Source organism: Neophocaena asiaeorientalis, unplaced genomic scaffold, assembly GCF_003031525.2.
Source record: "Neophocaena asiaeorientalis asiaeorientalis breed wild unplaced genomic scaffold, Neophocaena_asiaeorientalis_V1.1 scaffold393, whole genome shotgun sequence".
NCBI classification, from domain to species: Eukaryota; Metazoa; Chordata; class Mammalia; order Artiodactyla; family Phocoenidae; genus Neophocaena; species Neophocaena asiaeorientalis.
Window position 1 is genome coordinate 509,843 of NW_020175123.1, and position 26,820 is coordinate 536,662.

The 26,820-nt window shown below is 40.2% G+C and overlaps 1 protein-coding gene across 1 annotated transcript in view; it reads right to left on the reverse strand.

Moving 5' to 3' along the window:
• Positions 1 to 26,820, reverse strand: part of LSAMP (limbic system associated membrane protein) — a 284,128-nt gene that overhangs the window by 208,924 nt on the left and 48,384 nt on the right. The window contains exon 3 of the mRNA XM_024764389.1: positions 3,036 to 3,161. Coding sequence (XP_024620157.1) covers positions 3,036 to 3,161 — 126 coding nt within the window. The remainder of the gene's footprint in view (positions 1 to 3,035; positions 3,162 to 26,820) is intronic.

The following is a 26,820-nucleotide window of genomic DNA, read 5'->3' on the forward strand; positions in this document are numbered from 1 at the left end:
TTTTTTTAAAAAAAAAAAAAAAAAAAAAAGCATCCATAGACAACGTGTAACTGAATAAGCATGGTTTTGTTTTATTAAAAGTTTATTTATGGGCACTGAAATTTGAATGTCATATATTTTTTTGCATGTTAAATAATAGAATTCTTTTGATTTTTTCTAACCATTTAAAAATTGCTCTAAGCTTGTAGGTGGTAAAAATGTGAGGCAGGTTGGATTTGACCCAGGGACTAGTTTTCTGATCCCTAGGCTGACTATTGGGAATCCCTGTGTGTACACCAATTTTTCTAGTTGATTTTGAAGTCCCTAGTGTTCTCTGACTGTATGTAAATGCTGCCTTTATTGTGAAAGATCTAGCTTGTCCTTTGGTCTTTTGATAACTTGAAGCATCATGGATAACCAGGTTATTCAGGGTTCAAACCATATGTTTACTATCGTGAAAAAGTCTACTAGAGTTAGCCATGAAGATCTAAACTCCTAGAACAAGCCTGGGAAGGCCTTGAAACTCCGGTTTGATCTCATTACTTTACTAAACTGAGGGGATAAAAAAGAATATATCTTTAGGTTCAGATCACCAATAGCATTTTTCCCTGAAAAAAAAACACCCAAAACTGTTTACTAGTCAATAGTACACCAAAAGAATAAAGTATTTTTATTAATGCAGTTCATTTCTTGATTATAACTTGAATATAATCTATCTTCCTTCCTTCTTCCATTCTTTTATCTCCACTTATTCCATAAAAAATTGAGATTATAAGTAATATATGTATATAAAGATTTAAATTAATTACAAAAGGTGAGACAATATGAAAATAATGGTAAGAAAACAAGATGAAAGCAAGAGTGTGTCTGTATATGGATTTGATATCATAAAATTCCACACAGTTTATTTAAAATCCACTTCGTTAATGTGTAATTTATATATGATTTCCTCTGTTCTTTCACAGACCAGTCATAAATTTGGCTCTAAGTTTGGTAACAGTCAATACGATGAAGGACTCATGATTATTTGTAAAAACTCACTGGGTTCATTTTAAAAAACAAACCATTGTTTAGAGAAAGGACAGTAGAAACATTGAAAACAAAGAGGAGCTTTCTCAAAGTGTCCTTTCAGAGGAAACTATGTAGTACAATTAACCATCTCTCAAAAACAACATTGCAGAAAATGCAATGATTTTAGAGGATATCTTTTATAACAGTGGTCCCCAACCTTTCTGGCAGCAGGGACCAGTTTCGTGGAAGACAATTTTTCCACAGCCTGGGCGAGGGGGGAGGGAGAGTGGGGACAATGGTTCAGATGGTAATGTGAGCAATGGGGAGCGGCAAATGAAACTTCGCTCACTCGCCCACCACTCACCTCCCGCTGTGTGGGCTGGCTCCTAACAGGCCGCGGACCAGTTGCAGTCTGCGGCCCAGTGGTTCGGGACCCCTGTTTTGTAACATCCCTAAATATGTGCCCAACATTTTTATACCAAATAGTCATTTAGTAAAAGCACTTCTACATGGGAAAGGTCTAGGTGTTGTGGTATTGAGGGTTAATATAATTCCATTCAAGGAGAATGTGCTCTGGAGGTTTAATTTAATCCAGGGGAAATGTATATGATATCCAGATAATATATTATCTGATATTCACACTTCAGATAAGCCTGCATATGTATTTTTTTCCATGTGAGGTTTAAGATGGGAATGAGAGGATATGAGTTTGAGGTTGATCCCCCAAATAAGTGCTTCATTTGTTGCTTTTATATATCATCAATAAATGACAAGCTGCATGCATTAACGATAGAATGGGTTTTGAGTGACATTGTCTTAAGAAAATAGAAGCCTCTAATAAGAATAGCTGCCTCAATAAAAGACCATTCCATAGGTTAGTGCAAACTTCACCTGATAAATTAATTTGAGGGCTAATATGAAAGGGAGGCCCATATTCTCACACCACAAAATACAAAATATTTAAAGATGCTACAACCAAACACTACCCTGGCCTGGCCTTTTAGAAGTATCTCGGGATAGCTCCCATTGCCTATGTAGCTTTGCACAACAAGTTTTCATGGTGTTCATTTCAGAATTAATATGTTATAAACTAGATGTCTAGATTTTATACGAGAAAACTTTAAAAGAATATCAGATATAAATCAGTTAAATGTTGGGGGTTGGCTACCAAAATAAATGACATTTTATAAGAATAATTGATCCATAGTTCCTCTTTCTGGAAAAACTAAATAGCAGGCCCCATTCTACAAATACTGTGTCATTCACAAAGGCATGGTTTTGTATATAAGAAAATTTCATCTGTCGAGTAGGGGAGGATGCATGCAGTTAATACTAAATAATTTGGTAAAGTATTTAAATGAAGCTCAAAAGGCAGCAGAACCTCAGAACCCGGTTATAGTGGGAGGAGGAGGGGAGAATGCAGAAGACATTCCTGAGAAATGATTTTCTGACTTTTACTGAATTAGCATCCATAGCTGGGGATCCATAATGAGCTCATGAAGTTTAGTCCATGCCTGGTGCCCCTCCACAGAGCCAGATGCTAAGGATAGGATATTAGAAGTCACAAACAATTTTGTATTATCCCTAAAAGATTTCATCACAAGGTGCTACATATAAGGAAACTATATTTAAAAGCAAAGCAAAACAAAAAGACATACAAAGAGCTATGGAAATTTAATCCATACAAAATATTGCTCCAAGACATTCAGGCACCAACCTGGCATATATTTCAGACACAATACTAAGTCATTTAATGCATTTAATGCTTCTATATTTGTTACCTTGAGGAAGTGTTCTATTGAAAAATATCATATATAAATCATCAAATATATATATATATATATTTTCCCCCCTATGGTTGTAGACTTTATAGAGATGGATACATTAGCCAAGACCAGAGATGACCCTAAACAAGTCCTATGTCACTACTGTAATAGTGTTTTAATAACAATATACATGCTTGCCTTTTGGATCCAATGGAATCACAGAAACATGAGGATATTCTAAATAGTGTATGACATCTGGGGGACTGGAAGGTTGCTTACCAGTTGGTGTAAGGTGTCTCCAGGTGATAACAGGTTCAGGACGGCCATTGGCCATGCAGACCAGGGTCACGTTGCTGCCCTCATTCACAGTGACATCCGAGGAAATGTTGGAGATCTTTGGTGGAACTGTAAAGACAAAAGCAAATGGAATATGTAAGCATGTCAGTAAAAGCAGGTTTCCAGTACTGGTTCATGCAACAGGAAGTGGCAAATTCAAGCGAAGTGCTTTTCTGACTTAAACCATTTGAATTTTTGTATTAAGAACTCTGGGTGCTTTTGGACATCCTTACAGACTTAGTGAGCAGATGAAAAGCATGGTTCTTACTATAAGGTGAGAATCTCTCCACTATGGTCAAGTGCTGTAGGAAGTATGCAGAGTAACATAATGAAAATGTCTTAGCTCTTTTCTGATTACAATGGACCTTATTTGGTTATTAGAGAACATGCACACTTATACACATTAAGAATAAATTTTCTTATCACTAAATGTTACTGACATTTATGTTCTTATGTGTATAAAATGATTATAGCCCACTATTTACTCCAAATGTCAGGAAAAGAAAAGGAGTGCTATTTAATGTCGGATTGCAGAGTTGTGTCATAAAGATGCAGTAATACCTTGTTGCTTATAATCTAGCCACAAAAGGAAACACTTGGTTAATCACTACAAGAGAAAACCTCTAAATATCATCTTGGTGTGTGACAGGCCTGATGATGTACCTTAGAGCTTAAAAATGGAATTAATGAGGCCTATGTCACAGACAGGTAGACTTTATAAAAATACTACTATTACTCCTAATACTATTACCACCACCACTACTAACACTTTAATAATAGCTAACTTTAAGCATTTACTATACATAAGACCTTATGTAGATTACTTTATAAGGACTGTATTATCTCAATAACTCCTTATAATAAGGAAATAATACCCTATGAGGATTTTATTTATGGGTGGAAAACTAAGTTATAGTTACAGGCTAGGTGAGAAACAGAAAACAGATTTGAATCTAAAAAGACTCCAGGGCCCAAGCTCTTAAGCCCTACTTGAATGAATCTTCATCTTCACAATCCAGGCTACCAGATGGCCAAAAATGACAGAAATTACTTCTCCGTGATATGAGAAATGAGTCCCCAAGGGCTAGCTGCACTGCCGTCTGACTTCCTTCATTAGTGTTCTGGGTGGCAACATTAGATCTCACACTGGTGGGCTTAAGTGGAAAGTGAATTACTTACAAATTTCATCACAGAGGTTATGCACTGATTACAAATTGCAGAGTTTATGCTTTGACTGTGATTTTCCTTTTTTTTTTAACTCTTAGCTGCTTATGCTGTCTCTGAAAAACTATGTGTCAGGGGAGGGAGGAAGACAAGAGAGCATGAAGTATTTCAATAATAAAAAGAACTCTTATTTTTTCTCACTCTTCCTGCCCATTATAGACTCTGTGCAATGACAAATTAAACAGGAATATTTTCTGCTTGTAGAGGCAGCTGCCTGACAAATGTATTATCCCTGCAGATCCCCGTTGGCAGTTATTGATGGTACCTGGGCAGCTGACCAGGTCAGAGTGCCACAAGGAGGAAGTGGGAGGAGGATCCTCTTGACCTTGGCATTCTTCTCACAGTGACATCTGATATGGCCTCCGGGTAGGAACTAGTGATTCCAAATCAAACCCAATGGCAGAAATAGAATGTAGTTGATTCCTGTCACTTAGCAACTTCTATTTGTAGAGTTTCTGTTTCCCCTTTGGGTTCAGAGTAGTTTTCTCATATTCATACACTGACTTACAATATACCCTCCCGGACTTTTACAGTGAGGACCTGAAAGGTTATATCCATTTAATAGGGAAGAATATGAGGCACAGAGTGGATCACGTGGATTATCAAGGGTGATCACATCACGAAATATGGCTAGGCTTAGAACCCAGAGCTCCTGAATGTACAATTGTTCTACCGTTTAATATTAACAGTTTTTAATTCCCAGTCGAGTAAGCCATGGCTCTGAACATGTCCAAAAACACCTACAATACAACCTATGATCGTGTTTGAGAACAAGACTTGGACATCCTAGGTACCTCCCTCAACAATCTAAGACCTGTAACAGGAAGCTATATAGTAATTGTAAAAGCTCACGTCACTCAATTCGAAGTTTATTCTGAACTCCAAGACAGAACATAGAGTAGAGAAAAGAAACACAGATGTGTTCTGATTTAAAAAAAAAAAAAAGTGGAGGGGGAAAGATTCCATATCCCTAGTATACAAACATGTAAATTTACAAAATAGAAAAAAAATCTCCAATGGCCAAGATCTGAGAGAGTTATTATCTATGATAAAAGTTACTCATATTGCCTCTCCTTTATAGGCGGAATATATATGTACTAAGGACTTTGATCTTACATGGCACACAAGTAAGGTCACTTGCTCAATATTACACAGACAGGTAGTAATAAAATTGGGAATAAAATCTAGAATAATTAGCTACAGGGCTATGCTTTGGCCACCAAACTATATTCTTTCTCCTAATTAAGGACAGTATATTCAGGTCCTGAATCTCAGACACTGGAGATACACAAAGTGTTTGTGTTGAACAGTTAGAAATGCAATCATGTTGACACTGTATCCCACCTTCCTCTGGGTCACTAACCAGTAGTTTCACTCCATCATTTATCTTCCTACTTTATTGTACTTTGTTATCAGCTTCTTGCCATAAGCATTTATATATGATGTAGCCTTTTTGCTCTAGAAAGAAATCCCTCCCCAAATCCCATCTTACATTCTTATTTACTTTTAACTTCTCTATCTCCAAATTTTTGAAGGAATTGTTCTATACCATGTCTTCATTTCCCATTCACACTCCAACCTTCAGTGCAATCTGCATTCTCTCATTAACCTCCAAAGAAACTGCTCTCAAGAGGCTCACCAATTTGTTTGAACCATACTGTTTTCAGGTCCAACGAAAATTTTTGTTATTATTCCTATTTTTCACTGAAGTAGTTGACTTTGTTGACCGGAACCTCATTCTTCCTTTCCTTAGTTTCTAGGTCACAAACTCAACTGCTTTTCCTCTTACCCTTCTGGCCAACCTTCCAAGTTTAACTTTTGGTCTTATCTTGTCCCCTTCCTTAAACATCTGAAGGTTTGATCACTGTCTTCTTTTTAAATATTATTCACTGTGATCACTCACTACTCATCTACTCTTGAGCTTCAGAAGCTAATGTCATGCTATTGATGACTCCCAAATCAGTAACTTCAGCCCATATTTTTCTCATGACCTTTATATCTGCACTTTCAATGAACCAACTATTCTACGTCTCCACTGAATGTCTCACAGAAATCCAGGATCCAACATACTCAGGGGTCATCATCTTCCTTCCCACAGAGAACCTGTAATCTTGTGATCACTTTCTCAGTAATGGTGTTCCCATGAAAACAGTTGCCCAAACCAAAAAAGAAGTTTATCTCCCTCGACAGCTCTCTCTCCTTTACTGCCCCCATATAAAATGGATCCCCAAATTCTATGGCTTATGACTTTTAAATATCTCTTAGATTCATTTATCACTCTCAATTCCTCTCTCAATTCCTATTCCTACTAGCCTTGTTCCAACCATCAACATCTCTTTTTATTTTTTTTTGCCTGAATTACCGCAAAAGCATTACAACTAGTTTCTTTGCCTCTAGTCTTCTTCTCTCCAAGCTCACTGTCATTCATTCACCATACTGCAATCAGAATTTTCCCCCTAAATTGCAAATATGAATATGGTATCCTCTGATTAACCTCATTGCCCTCAAAATAAAAACTTCTTAATATGGCTTAATAGGTCATTCATGGTTAGCCCCTGCTTCTCTCTCCTGCCTTATTTCCTATTCCCTTTGTGTTGCATCATCCAGTCAGGTCAAACAACTTTTGATTCCTGTAATATACTATCTTTGTTTACTCCCAGGCATTTAAAATTCTATCTTTTTCTACATGGAATGTCTTCTTTCAACTCTTCATGTGACTCTTCCATTTCCTCCTTCAGGTCTCAACTTGTCAGCTGTTTTCTCACTTTTTGCAGGAAGACTGTCCTGTCATCCCCCACCTACCCCCAACCCCACTCCTGATAACATACTGGGTGCCCCTCCTGTGTTCTAACACTGTACCCTGTATTTCTCCACACAGCACTGGACCATAATTGCTGGATTATTTACCTATGCCTGTCACTAAACTGAAAGAGGCAGACAGGAAGGTCTTTGTTTTCTTGACCACTGAATCTTACAGAACACAGTACTTGGAATATGGTAGTGCTCAGTGTGTTTGAAAAAAGAAATGAATGAAATTTTTCTCTCCAACTCTTTTCTGAGCTCAAAGAAGTCATCTCATTAAATTTTTGTCACAAAGGAGCAAGCTTTTATTCTGAACCAGTAAAACACTTTTATCAATATTTCTTTAGTTACCCATCTAGTCATCTATTTCACTATCAACTTTGACTCAATTAAAAAAAAAATTGAGGACAAGGGGAAGATGGCAGAAGAGTAAGACACCTTCCTCCCCACAGATACAACAGAAATACATCTACACGTGGAACAACTCCTACAGAACAACTACTGAACGCTGGCAGAAGACCTCAGACCTCCCAAAAGGCAAGCCACTCCCCACGTACCTGGGTAGGGCAAAAGAAAAAAGAATAAACTGAGACAAAAGGATAGGGACGGGACCGGCACCAGTGGGAGGGAACCGGGAAGGAGGAAAGGTTTCCACACACTAGGAAGCCCCTTCGCGGGCGGAGACTGTGGGTGGTGCAGGGGGAAAGCTTCGGAGCCGCGGAGGAGAGCACAGCAACAGGGTTGCGGAGGACAAAGCGGGGAGATTCCCGCACAGAGGATCAGGGCCGACCGGCACTCACTAGCCCGAGAGGCTTGTCTGCTCACTCACCAGGGAGTGAGGCTGAGGAGCTGAGGCTCGGGTTTTGGTCGGAGCGCAGGGAGAGGACTAGGGTTGGTGGCATGAACACAGCCTGCAGGGGGTTAGTGGGCCACAGCTAGCCGGGAGGGAGCCCAGGGAAAAGTCTGGACCTGCCGAAGAGGCAAGAGACTTTTTCTTCCCTCTTTGTTTCCTGGTGCGCAAGATCTCTTTCCTTCCTTCCCTCCTTCCTTCCTCCCTCCCTCCCTTCTTTCCTTCCTTCTTTCTTTCTTTCTTTCTTTCTCTCTTTCTCTTTCTTTCTTCCTTCGTTCCTTCCTTCGTTCCTTCCTTCCTTTCTCCCTTTTATTCTGAGCCGTGTGGATGAAAGGCTTTTGGTGCTGCAGCCAGGAGTCAGTGCTGTGCCTCTGAGGTGGGAGAATCATTCATAGTAGGGGACTTAGTAGGTTCAAACTTATCCCTTCTTCCCTTTTGTATGCAACTAACATCTCTTGTGTATGACCGAAAGTGGAAACGCAGGCAAGGTCAGGGACATAGTGGAGTGTTTAATCTGCCCCAATCCATGCCTTCTTCTTCTGGCAAGACACCCTACTTTTCCTTTGGAGAACTACCTCTCATCCCACTGCCATTGGTTTGTTGGGATTGTCAATCAGGTAACCTGTTTTCCTTAGCCAAAGAAAATTACCTAAGTTGGGCATTTCAGACTCTCCCTCCTTAGAACTTGGGTTTTTTTGGTTTTGCTTTCTTTGCGGTACGCGGGCCTCTCACTGTTGTGGCCTCTCCCGTTGCGGAGCACAGGCTCTGGACGTGCAGGCTCAGCGGCCATGGCTCACGGGCCCAGCCGCTCCGCGGCATGTGGGATCTTCCTGGACCGGGGCACGAACCCATGTCCCCCGCATCGGCAGGCGGATTCTCAACCACCGCGCCACCAGGGAAGCCCAGAACTTGGTTTTTATAAGAAATAGTTTAAAAGAGGTAGAAGTTGATTGACTGTGTTAATGGCTCCAGTTTTCCACTCTTCCCTGTTCCACATCCTTTACCATGCCTATGCCCTCCTATAGTGTGTGGTACACATTTTTACATTCCTGGACCATGTCACCTGTTTTGGCCAAGGATATCAGTATAGGTAATATGAGCAGAGCCTTGACAAGTGCTGAAACAATTGGACTCACTTGGTCTTCTGCCTCTGCCATCACCATGAAAAGCACATGCTGAACCGAGCCTTTTGGTCCCAGGAGAAGGAAGATGGGAAATGGCAAATAGGATTGCCAGATAAAATACAAGGTACTCATTCAAATACAAATTTCAGATAAACAACAAGTATTTATTTTTAGTATAAGTATGTTCCAAATATTACATGGGACATATTTATACTAAAAATTATTTATTATCTAAAATTCAAATTTAACTGGGCACCCTATGTTTTTAATTGATGAATCTGACAACCTCAGGAACACAGTCACCTGTAGTGAAGCCCAGCCTAGAAGTGTGCTGACTTGTACATTTGTGAGAAATAAAGAGTAACTATTATTGTTTTATGCCCATGAATTTTGGACTGGTTTGTTTATCAGCAATAGTTAGCTAATATATATTATGAAAGGGCAACAACCTGAGAAGACTATTATTTTTCACTAGTGTCTGCAACTTGTATCCCTAGAGATATATGATTCTGAGCTTTCCATGGCAAGATTTTTCTGCTTTTCCTTTGATTCTGTGAGCTAGTCCATATTCTTCCAATGTATCACCCCCTTCTTACATAAAATTAGCCGGTCAATTTCTGTTGCTTAAACCGAAGAATCCTAATTATTGCAAATTGAAAAACAGTCATAATAAGGTGAAAATTTGAAGAGGGGCCTTTTCATAGAGGGAAAATTGTTGTCATCTCTGCCTAGGTACTTGTTGGATTCCCACAAAACCAACTTAGTTGTGTGGCTACCATTGGTTCTGATCTATCAGTACACATTGCTTTAAAAAGAATCGCTGGTTTGCAAGGCCATCTAATTCTAGCTGTGAATGTTTTAATGCCTTTATCCTTGGTCCCTAACTGACCAGCCTACAGAAAGAAAATAATCAGTTCCAGAGTAGGGGAGAAAAGTGGTCAGTTGGCTTATTTCCCTAACCTCAAATAATTAGTGGTTATTGTATTCAATTCAAAGTGTCATTCCTAATGGTACAAATCAGCAACAAATCGGTCTCAGCTATTGTTCATTTAAAGTTGGGGCAAGGTGTATGTACTACTCTGTGTATGGTGGTGAGGGGGTGTTCAAAACACAACACTGTCAACTTCCTAATTTCTAACCTTTCTTTCGTAAGGCTAGACAAACTTAAGCCCTATCTTGTGCATATGCAACAGACTATGGAACAGCATGTCATGTATACCTAAGAAATGGGTTCAGAAATCTACAGGATGTTTTCTGAACAGCACTTGGCTTCAATAAGCACGATCTAACAATTCAACAATAAGAATAAAAATACACAATATAACCCATAAATGCCATCTTGTGAAACCTAAAACGTCCATCCAGCCTGGCATTTGCCTCTGAAAATGCCACTGAAGCATGTTTTGCTGCATGGTGTGGTAGTTTCTAGGATGATGACAGGATAGGAACATGTAGCACAGTGAGCTAGACTGAGAGCCAGGGGACTTTGGCCCTGCCCTGCCACTGCCTCACAAGGCAATCACATGTTCTCTGATATCGGCTTCTGAATCCTCATCATCAGGCACATTGCAGGTACTTAACACATTTTGAATGTCTAGATGAAAAAATTAATGACATTATTATTTAAATCTGTTGGAGTCTTCATTTCCTCATCTGGTAACTGGAAGTAATGTGCAAAATTGATATTAGGCAGTGTTATAGGATTGCTATTAGGGTCAAATATGATAATGCACGTGAACTTGTTCTATAAACTGAAAGAGGTTCTATAGTGTAGCCATTATTTATTACATGCTAACACTAGCTTAAAAAAAACAATGTTGGCTTAACTCCTAAGATAACATGATGGGACTTCCCTGGTGGTCCAGTGGGTGAGACTCCGTGCCCCTAATGCAGGGGGCCTGGGTTCAATCCCCGGTTGGGGAACTAGATCCCATGTGCATGCCATGGGATGCCATGGGCTGAGAAGCCCGCATGCTGCAACTAAGAAGCCCATGTGTTGCAACTAAAGATCCCACGTACCACAACGAAGATCCCGCGTGCCGCATCTAAGCCCCGGCACAGCCAAAATAAATAAATAAATAAAATTTTTTAAAAATTAAAAAAAAAATAAGATAACATGATAAAAGAATTCATACATTTCTATGGCTAATGGTATTATAATTTTGCAGGCACCATTATTGCCAAAAGGTGTAGGTAATTATTACAATTCATAATTAATCATTAATACTGGTATTAACAATAACTCACCCCAAAGACATGCACTCAGTTCTTATCTGCTAATGGGCAGAGCTATGTCAATATGTCAACCCTTCAGTTAATTTCTAGGCACTTTATACCTACAACAAAAAGTGACATAAAGATATGAGAGTGTACAAGCATAAGTAAAATAAGTTTTCCCCGAATTTTTAGAAGCTTAACTGTTGGGCTCCCAAGAAAAAGCACTCCAAGTGGGGGGAGGGTCAATTAGAAGGTTGGGATTAACATATAAACACTACTATATATAAAATAGATAACCAACAAGGACCTACAGTATAGCATAGGGAACTCTACTCAATTATTTTGTAGTAACCTATAAGGGAAATAATCTGAAAAAGGATATATATATATGTATATATATACATATACAGATATATATATCTGAATCACTGTGCTGTACACCTGAAACTAACACAACATTGTAAATCAACTATACTTCAATAAAAAATAAATGCATAAATAAAAAAAAGAAAAAGCACTCCAAATAAAATTTTGTCACCCTTATATAATTTGCAATGTCTTGTACACAACAGTTGTTGCCAGGTGTTTCGTGTCTGTAATTTGAGTCTCTGAAGCCTTAGATCTTGCAGTAGAATAAAATAGATAGCCATGATAATTTCTTTTCCACTAGTACTAGCTCCCACTCCTATTAGGATCCATTTATAAAGCAAGAAACATCAGCCTCCAAAGTATGTCTGAAAAGGAGCACTCTACAGGAACATGATTCCTTTTAGATACAAATTTCATGCGTGAGTTGGAAAATATGGAAACTATAGATTCTTTGAGTGTCAGATGAAGTTGAAGTTGGGAGAAACTCATTATGAGCACCAATTACTCAAATATCTCTGCCAGGAATGATTACAAATGTTGCACTTCTGCATGCAGCAAATGATGAACAAAGTAACTTAAAGAAAGAGGAATAATATGCCAACAATTTAGAGAAAAAGATAAAATGTACGTACAAAACAAAGCAATGCCAAGTGCCATATGACTGGTAATGTGGAAATTGCAGTGAGGAAGCTCATGAAAGTGACATATTAAAACAATGGGCAGGGGCTTCCCTGGGGGTGCAGTGGTTGCGAGTCCGCCTGCCGATGCAAGGGACGCGGGTTCGTGCCCCAGTCCGGGAGGATCCTGCGTGCCGCGGAGTGGCTAGGCCCGTGGGCCATGGCCGCTGGGCCTGCGCGCCGGGAGCCTGTGCTCCGCGGTGGGAGGGGCCACGGCGGTGAGAGGCCCACGTACCGCAAAAAAAAAAGAAAAAAGAAAAAGCCATCCTCTTTTAATCCTTTTTTAATCAGACAGGAGCAGATTCTGAACTGTACATGCAACTAAAAGTGCCTGAAGCTTCACTCACCAGAGTCCTCTGAGATGTAGCTGGCATTTGACTGTGTTGGCCAAAGCTGGGTAAGACACACTATTCTGGGCCTTTGAACCCTATGTTATATAACATTCTCAAGCGGCCCTATGAGTTCCTGACACTGTTCTAGGTAGTCAGATTTATACCAAAACAGTCCCTACAGACTCATCCAGACAGTAGGCACTATCAAAAGGGAGGATTAATATGGGTCAGCCTGCTCTAAATAACTCAAACACAGTAGCCATGGGACAAGGGAATGTTACAAGCTCACTTACACACCACTCGGTGGTGGATGTGTACTTAGGGTGACACATGTGTGGCATACATATCTGCATCTGATTGAGTTCCCTAGTCTACCTAAAAAGAAAGTATATTAAACTGGAATTTTTCTATATTTATTAAATGTTCAGAATTGCCCTGGAGTCTAAGGGTGCAGGCTGGTTTTAAAAGGGGACAAATCATTCAGACACCAGCATTTGCATTCATGCCCAGCTAAGGGTGTCCACTATTGTTGATTCAGCGATAGGTATACTCTGTGGGGCATCTAATGACTGTTCCCATGTACGGGTCATTGCCTTGCTAAACAAGAGCGAATGGAACTATCCCGACTCTGTTCACTGAGGCTGCACTTAACAGCAAGTCAGCAGCTTCTCCAAAATCTCCTATTCCCAGACCCTTATTCCAGCTGTTTGGTTATTTGTTTTTACTAATCTGGGAAAACACCCAGAAGCTGACTTAACCTATAGATAGAAGGAATGAATCTGCCATCTCCCCTTTACCTAGGCCAAATCGCTTTCTTGTTTCTGGTACTTACAGATTCATCTTTAGATGCTGTCCAACCGGAGAAGATGGTTTTGTTATTTGGCAGCAATGGGGGTATTAAGCAGAGGGAAGCTCAAAAATATCAGGCTGGACTTCCCTGGTGGCGCAGTGGTAAAGAATCTGCCTGCCAATGCAGGGGACAAAGGTTCGAGCCCTGATCAAGGAAGATCCCACATGCTGCGAAGCAATTAAGCCCATGCGCCACAACTATTGAGCCTGCGCTCTAGAGCCCACGAGCCACAACTACTGAAGCCTGTGCGCCTAGAGCCCGTGCTCCGCAAGAAGAAAAGCCACTGCAATGAGAAGCCCACACACCTCAACGAAGAGGAGCCCCTGCTCGCTGCAACTAGAGAAAGCCCGTGAGCAGCAACAAAGAACCAACACAGCCAAAAATAAATAAATAAATAGATAAATAAATAAATTTATAAAAAGAAAAATATCAGGCTACCTAGGGTAAGTGGCAAATAGCAACTGGATCGTTTCCAAGGTCTGAGAAGTGGCACCTTGAGATTTTGTAAGAGAAAAGCAGAGTGTGTCTTTACCCTCCCTTGCACTCAAATAGACGTATTTTCCATGTTAAAGGGAGATGTTCGGTATAATTCTTAGAACAGGTGAAAATTCAGGCAGTATTCCTGGCTGGTTTTTCCTACTAAAAACCCACTTCTTACTCCATGAAAAGCCTGTAAGACTTAGCCCTAAACCATGACATATCCTTAAAAGCTACAAAATACTTTATGGGCCATCAATTTTTTTGTGTGTTCCATTATTTCTCTTAAAAAATTAAATGTGAGAAAAACACTGCCTGTATCTCATGGATGAATTCTTTAGCTATTAAGGGGATATCATAAGCAAGTCCTTATACCAAAAGCAGAGAGGATTTTAAATCAGAGAGAAAGGAGCTGTAAGTGATCAGGGAATAGAAATGTAAAGGGTTCAGAGACCAACCTGCCATCTATTCTGCTTAAGAATAATACAAACCAACAACATTTATCAAGAGCCAATGCCACATAAATGCACTGTGCAGTGCGTGGGCAGAAGTGAGGAGGGGTAAAAGAATGACAATTATGACCTAGATCAGCCATTTTTTATTGTTTCAACAGAAGTGCCAGTATGAGCTTATCACACAACTACTCAGAATATTTCAAAATAACTTACTGTTCATTGCATTTTGGGAGTCAGAAATACACAGAGGTAACTATAGTGCTTGTAAGAATTTCTTGCACTTAATGATTTCATGCCCATATTACTAGCTTAAATTCTATGTGTTTAGTTGCTTAAGGCATACAGTGTTCTTTGCATGTAGGGAAGGAGGTAGATTCTAATAGAAACCAACTAGGGTGAACTAAAGCATGCCTAGGTTACAATGAAAATAATAACAGTTGTTTCCTGCCACCGCTCAAGGGCCCAGAAGCTAGACTATTTAGACAAAGAATAGGTTTGACAGGAGGTTTTTAGAATTTCTTTCTTTGCATTGTCCCTGTTCAAAGCTTACCATAAATCATTACAAACAGAATATGGAACATTCACATTATTTACTTCTAAACAGAGTTACTATTATGAATTAATACATTCATGCCCATTATAATTTTTCAAAAATTATATACAATGGTGGAAAACACAGTAATTGTTGCGAGTGTTAAAACGTAGCTAGGAGAAATAGAATGCTTTCTGCAATTATAAGTAGTTTTGAAAATTCCAGAGAGGTAAGTAGGTGTGCAGCATTTGTGGTGCGGAAAAAACATAAAAAACGAAACCTCAAGTTGATGAATACGAGTTAGATCTCCATCTTATCTTTGTTTGCCCTCTGTTGGAAGGGCAAATGCACATCAAATAATGAAAGAAGATACAAGCAAGAAGAAAAGTAAAGAGAAATAATAAAAATAATAAAGATAATTAATAAAATAATATCTTAGGTAGTATTATATTATGCAATTTGTAAAACAGTGGTATATACCTCACCTTATTTGATCCAAAACTGATCCCTGTGTGCTAGTTTGACCATCTTTACTACCACCACTTCCCACCTATGTATTGGTTGGATAATTATTGAGCTTGAAGCTCAACAAGGTTCATTCTCTTGGCCAAGGTCACAAAGCTAGAAAGGGAAAGTACTGAATTTATCACCGGCTCTTCCGATTGTGTTAAGAAGATCCAGAAGACCTTGACATTCACAGACTAGATTATCTACTGCTAAAATGGGAGATGCTGCCATGTCGATTGAATTCAACAGTTGCTACGATAACCAGGCACAAGTAGAGCCAGGATAACTTGGATACGTACGTAGATGTCCTGAGTACAGTGACAGAAATGCCACTGACTGTATAGAGACTCTGGAAGTTTGGTTTACTTTAGTTTGTTTTCTCTGCATTCTTCAACTCAATTAATGTGCTATAGTTAAGGATTTGGCTTTCTGATTTTTAAGGTATTTTTTAATAACGCTGATAATACATCTGTAATTGGAAAAACTTGAACAATTTTACAGTGGAAACTAGAGACATCTTCACATGCCTTATATACTGTCTGTATCACATTTCCTCTCCCTCAGTTTGGCTGGTGCAAATGGGATTTCTCTTTTCTCTCTCTCCTCTTCTTAAAACTCAAGAGGCGGGCATGGCGGTGGCGGTGAGAAGGAAACGTTCTGTCCCTGCTTCTACAAATGAATCCTGAATGGGGTGAGTCTCATTAATCTTGAGCTAAATGTGAAGTTAGACATGAAGGCACCTCAGGTCCCCCCTGTTTGTTCAGAGCCCTAAGCATGTTATGGAGAAAATGTCAAAGGTTTCTCTTCTCTTGCTTCTGTACCCTACCATGATGTTTTATTCAAACCTCCATGTCCTAAGGACACAAACACTACCTATCAAAATCTCCCCCACCTGGCTCCCAGTCTCACACATAAACATGCACAACGCCCGTGTTTAGGAGAGCTGATCAATTCCTGCAAAAAGCAGTCTATTGGTAACATGCTGTGAGGCCAGAGCACTCTGGCAAATGCTTTCTGAGGCAGTGTGACCCTCCACGACTGTGTTTGTCTCCATCTCACAATGCTTGTGCTTATACAACATGAAGTGTCCACTGACCCTGTCTTCTAACAAGAGATGGTTTTAACTGTGAGTGGAACTCTGGTTTTATATTGAGAAAAACTGACTGCTGGGAAAATCGGGCAGTGTCAGGGGACAAGTTGATGCAGACGTGACTGAGGACAGGTGAGAATCAGCAGTGCTTCCCTGAGGGGAGCAGGAAGGATCTCTCCTGCTTGGCTCTGCATCAGCTCTGTATTTGGTATTGTCCTGGTGGCCAGCAGGGGTAACAGCTTGTCCGCAGGGCCTAGGCCTGAACCCTATGGAAATGCATTAGAGTTTCTATAGAGACTATGGAAAGTATGAGTATCAGAGGGCAAGAGTGAGCAGGCCCATGGTCTCTGTCCATCCTATGTCTGTCACAAGCAAACGAGGCAGGCTGTAGAGCAGGAATTGGGAAAAGGTGGTCATGGAACCGGATTCACATTGGCCCAGCCCCGTCCTCTTGTCTACTTGCCTTCGACTGTCTTAAGGCAGCTGATATGGTAGCTGCTTTGTTCTCCACAAGCCACAGAACTCACAAGGCAGAGACGTGCTGTAGCAGAGTGAGAAGAATTCTTGTGTTGTTTGTGAATTCCAAACAGCTCCAGATGGACTGAGAACCAGGCTTCTTGGCCACCAGAATTATTCTTGAGTTTCAGCCCACATCTTTCCCTGTTCAATCCACAGGGAAAGGGCAAGTGCTCCCTCTGTCTGTTATTCTACCCATCTTTCCTCTGGCCTCAGCCAAGTCACTTAACCTCATCTGGAAAGTGACTTGGTCCTGAGAGTCTTTGGCCATTGACGATCTTTGATTTCCATGAGTCAGACTCACTCATACCTGTCACACCAGCATGAGAGCACAGTGCCTAGCCTGATAGGGCTTCTCATTAACTGTATGTTAAGGGAGTGAAACAAATAGCTTACTGCATCTTCAGTGCCATGTGTAAAATTACATGGAAACAGTTAATATTCAAGGCCACTTGTGATTACTTTGCTCTCTTACACTTTTGCCAGTGCTTCCTTCCACTAATTAATTATACAGCCATCATATTTCTCTATCATATTTCTCTTGATGGTAAAATAGCCCAAGAGGCTCAAGTCCAAACTGCACATTTTCAGCTATTTGTCCTTCCTCTAATGATTAGAGGCTATATGAGAGAACATAATATTGCCTCTTGCCATGTCCTATAAATTGAATGTATGCCCAGAGTAGCTAAGGTTTAAGTTTAAAAGAAAATCTCCTCCATCATACTTAACATACATATGTATATATATACAAAGACATATATCAGAATGTCAGACACCTCCCTCAGCCACTTTTCACGAAGCTCCACAACACATTATGCTTTGCCTTATGCTGGTTCCTCTGATGGCTTTGGGAGTCAGATCAGGTTTCAGCTATCAGCCAGCTGGTGCCATTCATTTAAAGGGAAACAACTCTGTAAGTGAGCAAGATTCTAATCACTAAATCGAATTACAAAGTAGAGTAAATTATTATAAATGTTTTTAGAAGTGTCTTAAAACACTGTAAAGAAGAAAAATTATCAACCAAACAGAAATCTGCTGTGCTGGTGGTTGATAGCATCGTTAGGGATTAGGACATTCACGTGTGTAAATGTTCTACGCTCTGGCTATTTCTGGCTCCCGAATCTAGCATTCACACATTAAAAACTTTGTAACTGGGTTTCCCTTGGTGGCGCAGTGGTTGAGACTCCGCCTGCCGATGCAGGGGACGCGGGTTCACGTCCCGGTCCGGGAAGATCCCACATGCCGCGGAGCGGCTAGGCCCGTGAGCCACGGCCGCTGAGCCTGCGTGTCCAGAGCCTGTGCTCCGCAACGGGAGAGGCCACAGCAGTGAGAGGCCCGCGTACCGCAAAAAAAAACCAACAAAAAAACAAAAACAAAAACAACTTTGTAACCTTCCTCTCTCATTCAACCAGATGCTAAACCGTTCGACTCAAAGTACACCTTAGTTTATAGGTCCTAATGGGAGGAATAGGAACATTTCCCTTACACTGCGCTGAAGGGAACTTCACATCGCTCCAGTAAAATGACAACAGTTAGTCAAGGGAAGGAAAAGGCAGTGGGAAAATGAAAGAGACACTTAACATGGATGCGTGTATCTCCCAGCGCAGACCCATTTATTACCCTTCTATTTAACGTCCTTCACCAACGTATTTCAAATGCCACACATTCTCCACGTCACAATGCAAAACCAAAGACAAACACGTTAACATTTAATCTCTGGCTTCTAAGCTAGCCATCTGCGCAGGCATTTCTTACATCAGGTGTGTTTGTACACTGTCAGGGCATCATGAACTTCATCCTTTAGTCCATCTGCTTCCTCGAGGGATGAATGTGTGTGCTCATCACGTTCAGACCTCTTCAGGACGCTGTTCCCAATTCATTCCACTGTGTCCTTGGGAGTTGTGAAGGGAGGCTGTTACGCTTCTCCGCATTTTCCAGCCTCCTGTGGTTGGACCATACAACTGGAGTCTGGCCGATAAAATGTTGAGGAAAGTGAGGTAAGCCACATCTGGGCCCTAGCCCTTTAAAAAAGCCAGTGTGTCACTCCAGCCCTTTCCTGTCAATGGCAACTTTGGGGATGTAGCTGCTATGTAGCAGGGGACTTCCAGACCTGGACTGTACTTCATGAGCAAGAAAGAAGCCTCAAGAGTTCAACATTATCTGCTGTGGCAGCTAACATTAATTACTCTGATCAAACTCAGTGCTCTCTGATGACCTAGATGGGTGGGATGGGGGGGTGGGAGGGAAGTCCAAGAGAGAGGGGATATACGCATACATATAGCTGATTCGCCTCCTCGTACAACAGAAACTGACACACCATTGTAAAGCAATTACACTCCAATAATAATAATTTTTTTTTTTTTAGGCGGTACATGGACCTTTCACTGTTGTGGCCTCTCCCGTTGCGGAGCACAGGCTCCAGACGTGCAGGCTCAGCGGCCATGGCTTGCGGGCCCAGCCGCTCCGCGGCACGTGGGATCTTCCCGGACCAGGGCACGAACCCGTGTCCTCTGCATCGGCAGGCAGACTCTCAACCACTGCGCCACCAGGGAAGCCCCAATAATAATAATTTAAAAAAAAACCCATCATTTAGAAGAGCAAAGTATACATCTACTATTTAGAAGTGGACTGGCCTAAAGCTGGAAACTGGATATGATGTTCTCTCGAGGTCCCTCCTATTTCATGCTGATGACTGTTGAGTGAAAAGCCTCTTCTTCATTCAGTGAAGACTTTGATTGGTCATTGCTAATGACTACACAATTGATCTTCCAGTCTACTCATCCACTTCGTTTTTATTTTATGACCAAATGCTGCCTCCTGCCTGACACTGGCTATTGCCTGTAAGAGGTGTAGGGACCTCTCCTCTGCTCTGTAGTATGGAGGCCACAGTGATGAGCCAGAAATGGTAGCCTTTCCCTAATTCTGTGCCTTACTTTTTCTTGCCACCTATCAGGAGTTTTCTACCTGCATGCCTACCTCTGATTATAAGCCTCCGGTGTCAAGAACCTGGAGGTGGCTGCTTCCAGACGCTTCATCTATAAGTCAGAAATCCTAGAAATTTGGTATTCTCAAGTTTGAATTTTATAATTCATATATGATGCATAGTGTGAAAAAAAGTATTTTATAAAAATCTAAGCAAAGATAGTATAAAGGAATAGTTATTTAAATTAGCAAAATGGTATTTCCCATTAAAGGAGTCACAACCTCTATTCACAACTATAGACATAACGAAAGAGTACCAGATATTTCTAGAAATTTCTAGAAATTTCCTGAGGAAATATTACTAAAAATAATATAATAAAATAATACTAAAAATGCTTATTTTGTACTCCAGGTATTATAACCAAGTTTCTCTCTATTTGCCTATGCTTGCTAGTAAATAGCACAGCTGTCTGGAAATACATGAGTCCTGGGTTATATTTTTGGCTTTCCCTCTGTCTTGGTATCTTTGGAACCTGCAGGGTTGTGTTCTTTTTTTGTTTATTTTTTCCTTCCCCGCACTAGAGGAGGAGGACAATGCCTCAGGAATAACTTAAGGAAACTGTGTTACATAATCAGTGCAAGGGCTCAGGGACCTCTGTATTAGTTTCCCTTACTTAAATACAAAATCGTACTTTATCAGAACAAATAAGGTTTCTAACATAGGAGGAGTATGTCCTCAGCTTTCCTGTAGTGAAATTGTTCTATATTTGGCATTCTGCAGGCCTCATTATTACATAATCATTTCTTCATAAGGAAAACATAAAGGAATTTCACTGAATATATTTCTAGTACAGGAGTTATTTTTAAGGCCAACCAGGGAGAATTTCAGGATAATAGTGAGGGGGACATGCTGAAAATGTGCGGTTCTGAATAGAAAATAAGATTTGACCCACATAAGTAAACACAGTTATCTAAGAGCGGCTCCATTCACTAAATATAAGGCTTCAAGGAGACCTAGATTTTGGGCCCCATACTTCCTCTCACTCCCAGTAGCGCTCAGTGGGGCTCCTTCAGGCCACAAAAACTTCTCCATACCTCGAAATATTCATCTCCAAAAATAACATATGCTAATTTTCTAGGTTCCAGGATGGATACAGGGATTAACTAAATAATTTAGGGAAAGTATATTGGATACATATGCTTAAATACTTTATTTTCAGAAATCAGAAAAGGAGGATAAAATCGAGTCAGGATTATATAGTTAATATGACTGATGTTCATGTGAGGACATACTCCTCCTATGTTAGAAACCTTATTTGTTCTGATAAAGTACGATTTTGTATTTAAGTAAGGGAAACTAATACAGAGGTCCCTGAGCCCTCAGGGACCCATGACTTTGTAGTTATACTTGGCCTAGCACATGTTATAACACTAATTAGGGACTTAGGAATTAACCTTTATAGCTTGTATAGATCAACAATATCCTGTATAAAAAGATTCTACCCAACCTCAGCGGTGTAAGCTTATTCTATGGAAAAGACAGTTTTAGGAGTCAATCGGGAAGAGTGCTCCTTGAGTTAGACCACATAGACCTATGGCTCATGCTTCAGTGTATCCATGAATCTAAGAGGTCAAGAGTCTAACGTCAAAAGTGTGAGTGTGATAAATGCTCTGGACAAAAGAATAACTCAGAAATGGCTGAAGACATATAAGGATAGGGACCTTCTCTTTTAACATGTATTTATAACACATAATTTAGTGGCTAGACACTGGGCTCTGAAGCCGGGCAGGTTCCAATCCTGGTTCCTCAGCTTACTAGCCGTTAAATCTTGGGGAAACTGTTTAGTCTTTCTTTGACTCAGTTTTCTCATCTGCAGAATGAGAAACTTAACCTATCTCAGAGGATTTTCGAGTATTCAATGAGATAATTAACGCATGTGAAATACTTAACTTGATGCCTGGAATATAGCAAGTGCTTGTAATAAATGCTGTTGACCTTGGAACATGTTAGGACCACACGATTGGGATGTTGGGGACAGTGGTTTAAAATAATTTTTTGGAACACATGAGGAAATGAATGAATTAGTGAAGGACAGAAAACTTCTGTCTAGAAACACACTTTTAGGAGGTAATAGTGGCCAGTAATTTCTATTTACTTTGATCTGTGATGTCTCTGAAGAATTGACTAAAGCATCTACATAGTATTTATTTTTTCAACAGTGTGATACACTGAATGCTTTCTTTCTATTTCTAATGTCTTGGCTCTCATATGAGTCAAAGCCCAGCTTCCCTTCCTAGCTGTGTACTACAGTTGCATAGCACTGCTGCTTTTAATTGAAGGTAATTCATTTGGTAGGTCTAAGGTAAGATAAAGAAGTGCAAATCAGAAAGGCAAGGGAGGGCACCAGAATAGAAATATTGCCCAAACGCTTGTTCATTTTCCATATCATAAGACTAATGACTAATATTGTCTCTTACACTGGTTAAGAGTTACAGTTGATTGGGATACCACAAATGAATAAATTCTCTTTTGTGCAATTAAAATACCTACCTTAAGGCAGCATTAGAATATTTTGCATATCATTTACTTCAGGTTTTCATGAGAGAGGAAAAAAAGAAAAAACCTTCATTTGACGCAGTTCCAAGGTCTTTCCTGCCAGGGTTTGAAATAGCCTATATTTAAATGTATAGAGGTTTCTTCAGAGAACCACCGGCAGAGAATTAGAAGTCTGTAACTGGAAGCATCTTTTGGGGTTGAGAAATGTAAGCTATTGTGAAAGTTCAACAATACATGATGAAATAATTAAATCTTTTGGAAACGACTGAACTGGAGGCTTTCAAATAAGCAAATCTACATTTGCCATTCAGAATTCTTTTCGTGGAAAGCTGGTGTGTCTCCCTCCTGTTTAGGTAATTAAAAAGTCACCTGATGATCATTCATTATCAAACATTTTTGCAGATGGAAAGAAATGTATGGGGGCTGAGATCTTGCTTGCAAAATTTCATCCTTCAGAGGAAGTCTTTCTCCAGAAGCTATTATTCCCTATCGGAGTGGGATTAAAAGCGTTACTTCACGCCTAAGTAACGTGTGTGTTCACAGCACAGAGTGTCTCTCCCTTGGTGGCTGGGTTCCAGTGCCTGCATTTTATGTAGATGCCATGTGCCATCCTGAAAAGCTGGACAGTTTCCAGTGGCATTAGGGTTTGGAGGAAGAGCTGTTGCTCCTAGAACTTTACTTCTCTTATGAACATTATTGTCTCAATTTATTTTAATGCAACGAGTGGGAAAGAAGGTGGGAATAAAATGCTACACAGAAGCCTCTATCTAAAAGTCCTGCTGGTTTGGGCATCACAAAAAGTGGCACAGGAAAACCTTTGAGAGTTTTGAGCTTGCTGTGTGAGAGAGATAAAAGTAGAAACAGCAAATTGGCTGCAATACGAATGGCAGGTGCATTTGTTCACTGGAGGCAAGTTGGCAATTTAGTTTTCAATGACCAGCCTGTCTCTCTAAGATTCACCTTTCAAAGTCCTCCCTTTTGCCCTCACATCGCTGAAGCTCTGCTTCATCTTGAATCCCTATGCTCCAGGTGACGGTGACTCCTTACCCTGTTTCTTTTGGGGAAAAAAAATGTCCTGGTCCTCTTCTGTTTATTGCGTATTGGAATTAAAGAGAAAGAAATGGAAAACTTGCTGAAGCTAGCACAGTGGAGCAACATAGCCAGAGAGAAAGCAAATGTGTACTGTGTATGGATGGTTTTGTCTTATCTTATAAATGCCAACTGAGGGGAGGCGAACTCTCCCACAAAACACTGGGACTCTGACCTCCCTCCAACATTTCTACAGATAGCAGAGAATTCAAAGCCTTTGTTCCTACTGCCAGGATGGAGCTTAAGAGATGCAGGTCAGAGGAGAAGAATTCAGAACTGAGAGGCTGATGACAGCAATCTGTCTTCACTGAAAGGAGATGGAGAGAGGTGACAGCTGTCCAACTCCCTGCCTAAGAGAAGCAAGGAGAAATGACTGCTTTCTGGGTACAGCTCATCTGGACAAAAATTCATGCATTTCCCCTTTACATAAAAACACACATAACCTTGAAATGTACATGACATACATGCCAACCATTACTTATTTTTGTACCTAGCGTTATTATGTTGGTTGGTCCTTCACCTCTGTTTCCATCATTATTAACTACCTTGGCAATTCCTCTTTTGAATATCTTTGGTAGAGATGGAAAAGATCACGGTAGGCTCTTCCATAAGGACTTCGTTTTACGGATTCTAAAGTATATGGAGTGAACAAGGTCATATGATTTTAAGGCCTATTCTAGTCAACAAAATGGCAAATTGATCTTGGGAAACAATCAAAAGAAGAGTGTACAACAAATAAGTGATTCCTGAGTTGCACAGCTGTCTGGTAATGAACATCCATTTATCCAATATGCTCGTCCCAGGCTTAGCTGAAAATTGATGAAACAGCGCTGTCTCAAAATTGTTTCTCTCCTTCATGAAATCAAAGGCCTCTGAGTTTAGGCAGGTGAGTAGAATTCCTATTCAAAATTCAGTTTGTTTGCAAACGAATGACTAAACTGAGTGTCCCCCAGGATGGGGCCTCTTCTGCCTGTTCCTGTAGTGGAAGAAGAGGGGGCAAAACTCAGATGCTTCACTCTTCCAGTGGGATTGATCATGCCATAGAAATGTGCGCCATAAAGAGTGAAACAGTAGAAATGGAAGTAGAAGCTAGTGCTCGATACCAACAAAAAAGCTCTCAGTATTCTCAATGGATACAGTTCCTGAGATATTACTGCATTTTAATTCAGTAAGAAGGAAACAAAGTCATGCATATGTTTTGAGTGCCATAAAAGTCAACTAAAGTATACAAAAGTAAACCTTGACTTCCAAATGGAATACATCATTTGACATAGCAAACTGTTTTAAAACTTCTTGAATGTGGGAACATTTTCTCTATGAGTATACTTGGAGCATTAACTTATGCTTGAGGTAAACTATATTATTTGTTTAGATAATATTAGATTAGATGTTTAGGTAACTATATTATTTGTTTAGAGGCCATAGACCTCTAAACACTGCTACAGCAGAATATATGTATATATATAATATATATACACACACACATATATATACAGATGTACACGATTTAGTTAGATTTGTTGAAGTTCATTGTACATTAAGTTAATGGACAATGTTAGGTGATGAACAGGACCTTCACTACCAGCGAAATGTGACTACCATTCTGAGGCATGTGACTCTATCAAGTTCAGGACAACCTATTCTTATGTTCCCACCGTGAGAAGACGTGAAGGGGTATGATAACAATACCTAACGTTTACTGAGCACTTACTAAGTGTTTTGCACTTATGAATTCATTGAATCCTCTTTATCACACTAGGAGACAGGTACCATTAATATTTCCACTTTAAAAATAAGGAAACTGTTACATAGAGTTGTGTAAATAGCTATGCTCCTGCTAGAAGCTCCAGGGGAGGATAATGATCTAATGTCTTTTTTCTCAGTCTATCCCTGATCTGTTTGGAAATTTTACACCTTTCTACACAACTTTCTAGTGGAGGGCCTCTCAACCTCGCACGACTGACATTATGGGATGGATAACTTTTTTGTGGGAGTTGTCTTACTTATTTACAAAATGTTAAGCAACACCCTGGCCACCATCTACTAGATGCTAGCAGCTCCTCTCCCCCTTCTCCCGCCCCCCCAGCCAGTTGTAACGATCAAAACTGTCTTCAGACATTACCAATCATCCCCAGGGAATAAAACTACCCCTGGTTGAGAATCACTGCTCTAGAGGGTTGTGTTGGATAAGCTAAGGAAGGGCAGTGATCTACCAGGCTACAGGTAAAGGTAGATGGCACGGCCTATCTTTCTCAAAGACAATGGTAGCTCCCGCAGTAGAAGGATTGATTCTAAAATCAAATTACTCTCGTTGTCTCAGGTCCAAGAGTAAAGTTAACTATGGAGTCCGGTTCTTAAACAGCTCTAAAAAGCATATTAATTTCATTCTTTAGGACGCTGCCCACTTAATAAAAAGGAATAAAGGATGGTTTCACCTATTACCATTGCTTTTAAAAAACACGCATCTCTGGAAACTGCATCCTTTTTAAATAACAAATTAATCAACTATTTAAAAACCTTCTAATGTACGTTCTTGCTCGACAAGCATCCCGCTTACCTCTCCCAGGTTGAACGTGAGCCATGAGGATTCCGGCAGGCTAATACATAATTATTAAAGTCAGTTTAATGCCAGTAGACATGAAAAGGTTACTTGTGATTCTCTACTCTGCTTGAGGGAGAAGTGATGGCACCATTTACCAAACTCACAGCAGATGTCACCTCAGCACAAGGCAACAAAACGGCACTTCCCAGGCACTGAAGCAGCATCACAGTGTGAAATACTATCCAACAAAACTTACCAGGAACATCACCCTGTTATCTCGCTGCTATGCGAAGCAGACCTGCCAATAACACCTGGCCTGTGTGCAAATAGCTCTTTACGATTTCGTGGAAAATGGAAAGAATCCATTCTTAATGTCCTTCCACTTAGGCTTTCAAAGCTTCCCGTACTTTACTTCCCTGGCCCCTCTTTATCAACTTAAGACAGAGGTAACGCTATTCCCCTTTTAGTTCTGGTATTTTCAAGTAAGAATGCCTTTGATACACGGACAGACAGAATGTACTCAGGGGAGATGCTCAGGGTTGATTACCTGGCAGTGTGTTGTGTACTGAGAGAAATGCTGCTCTGCTTTCAGGATG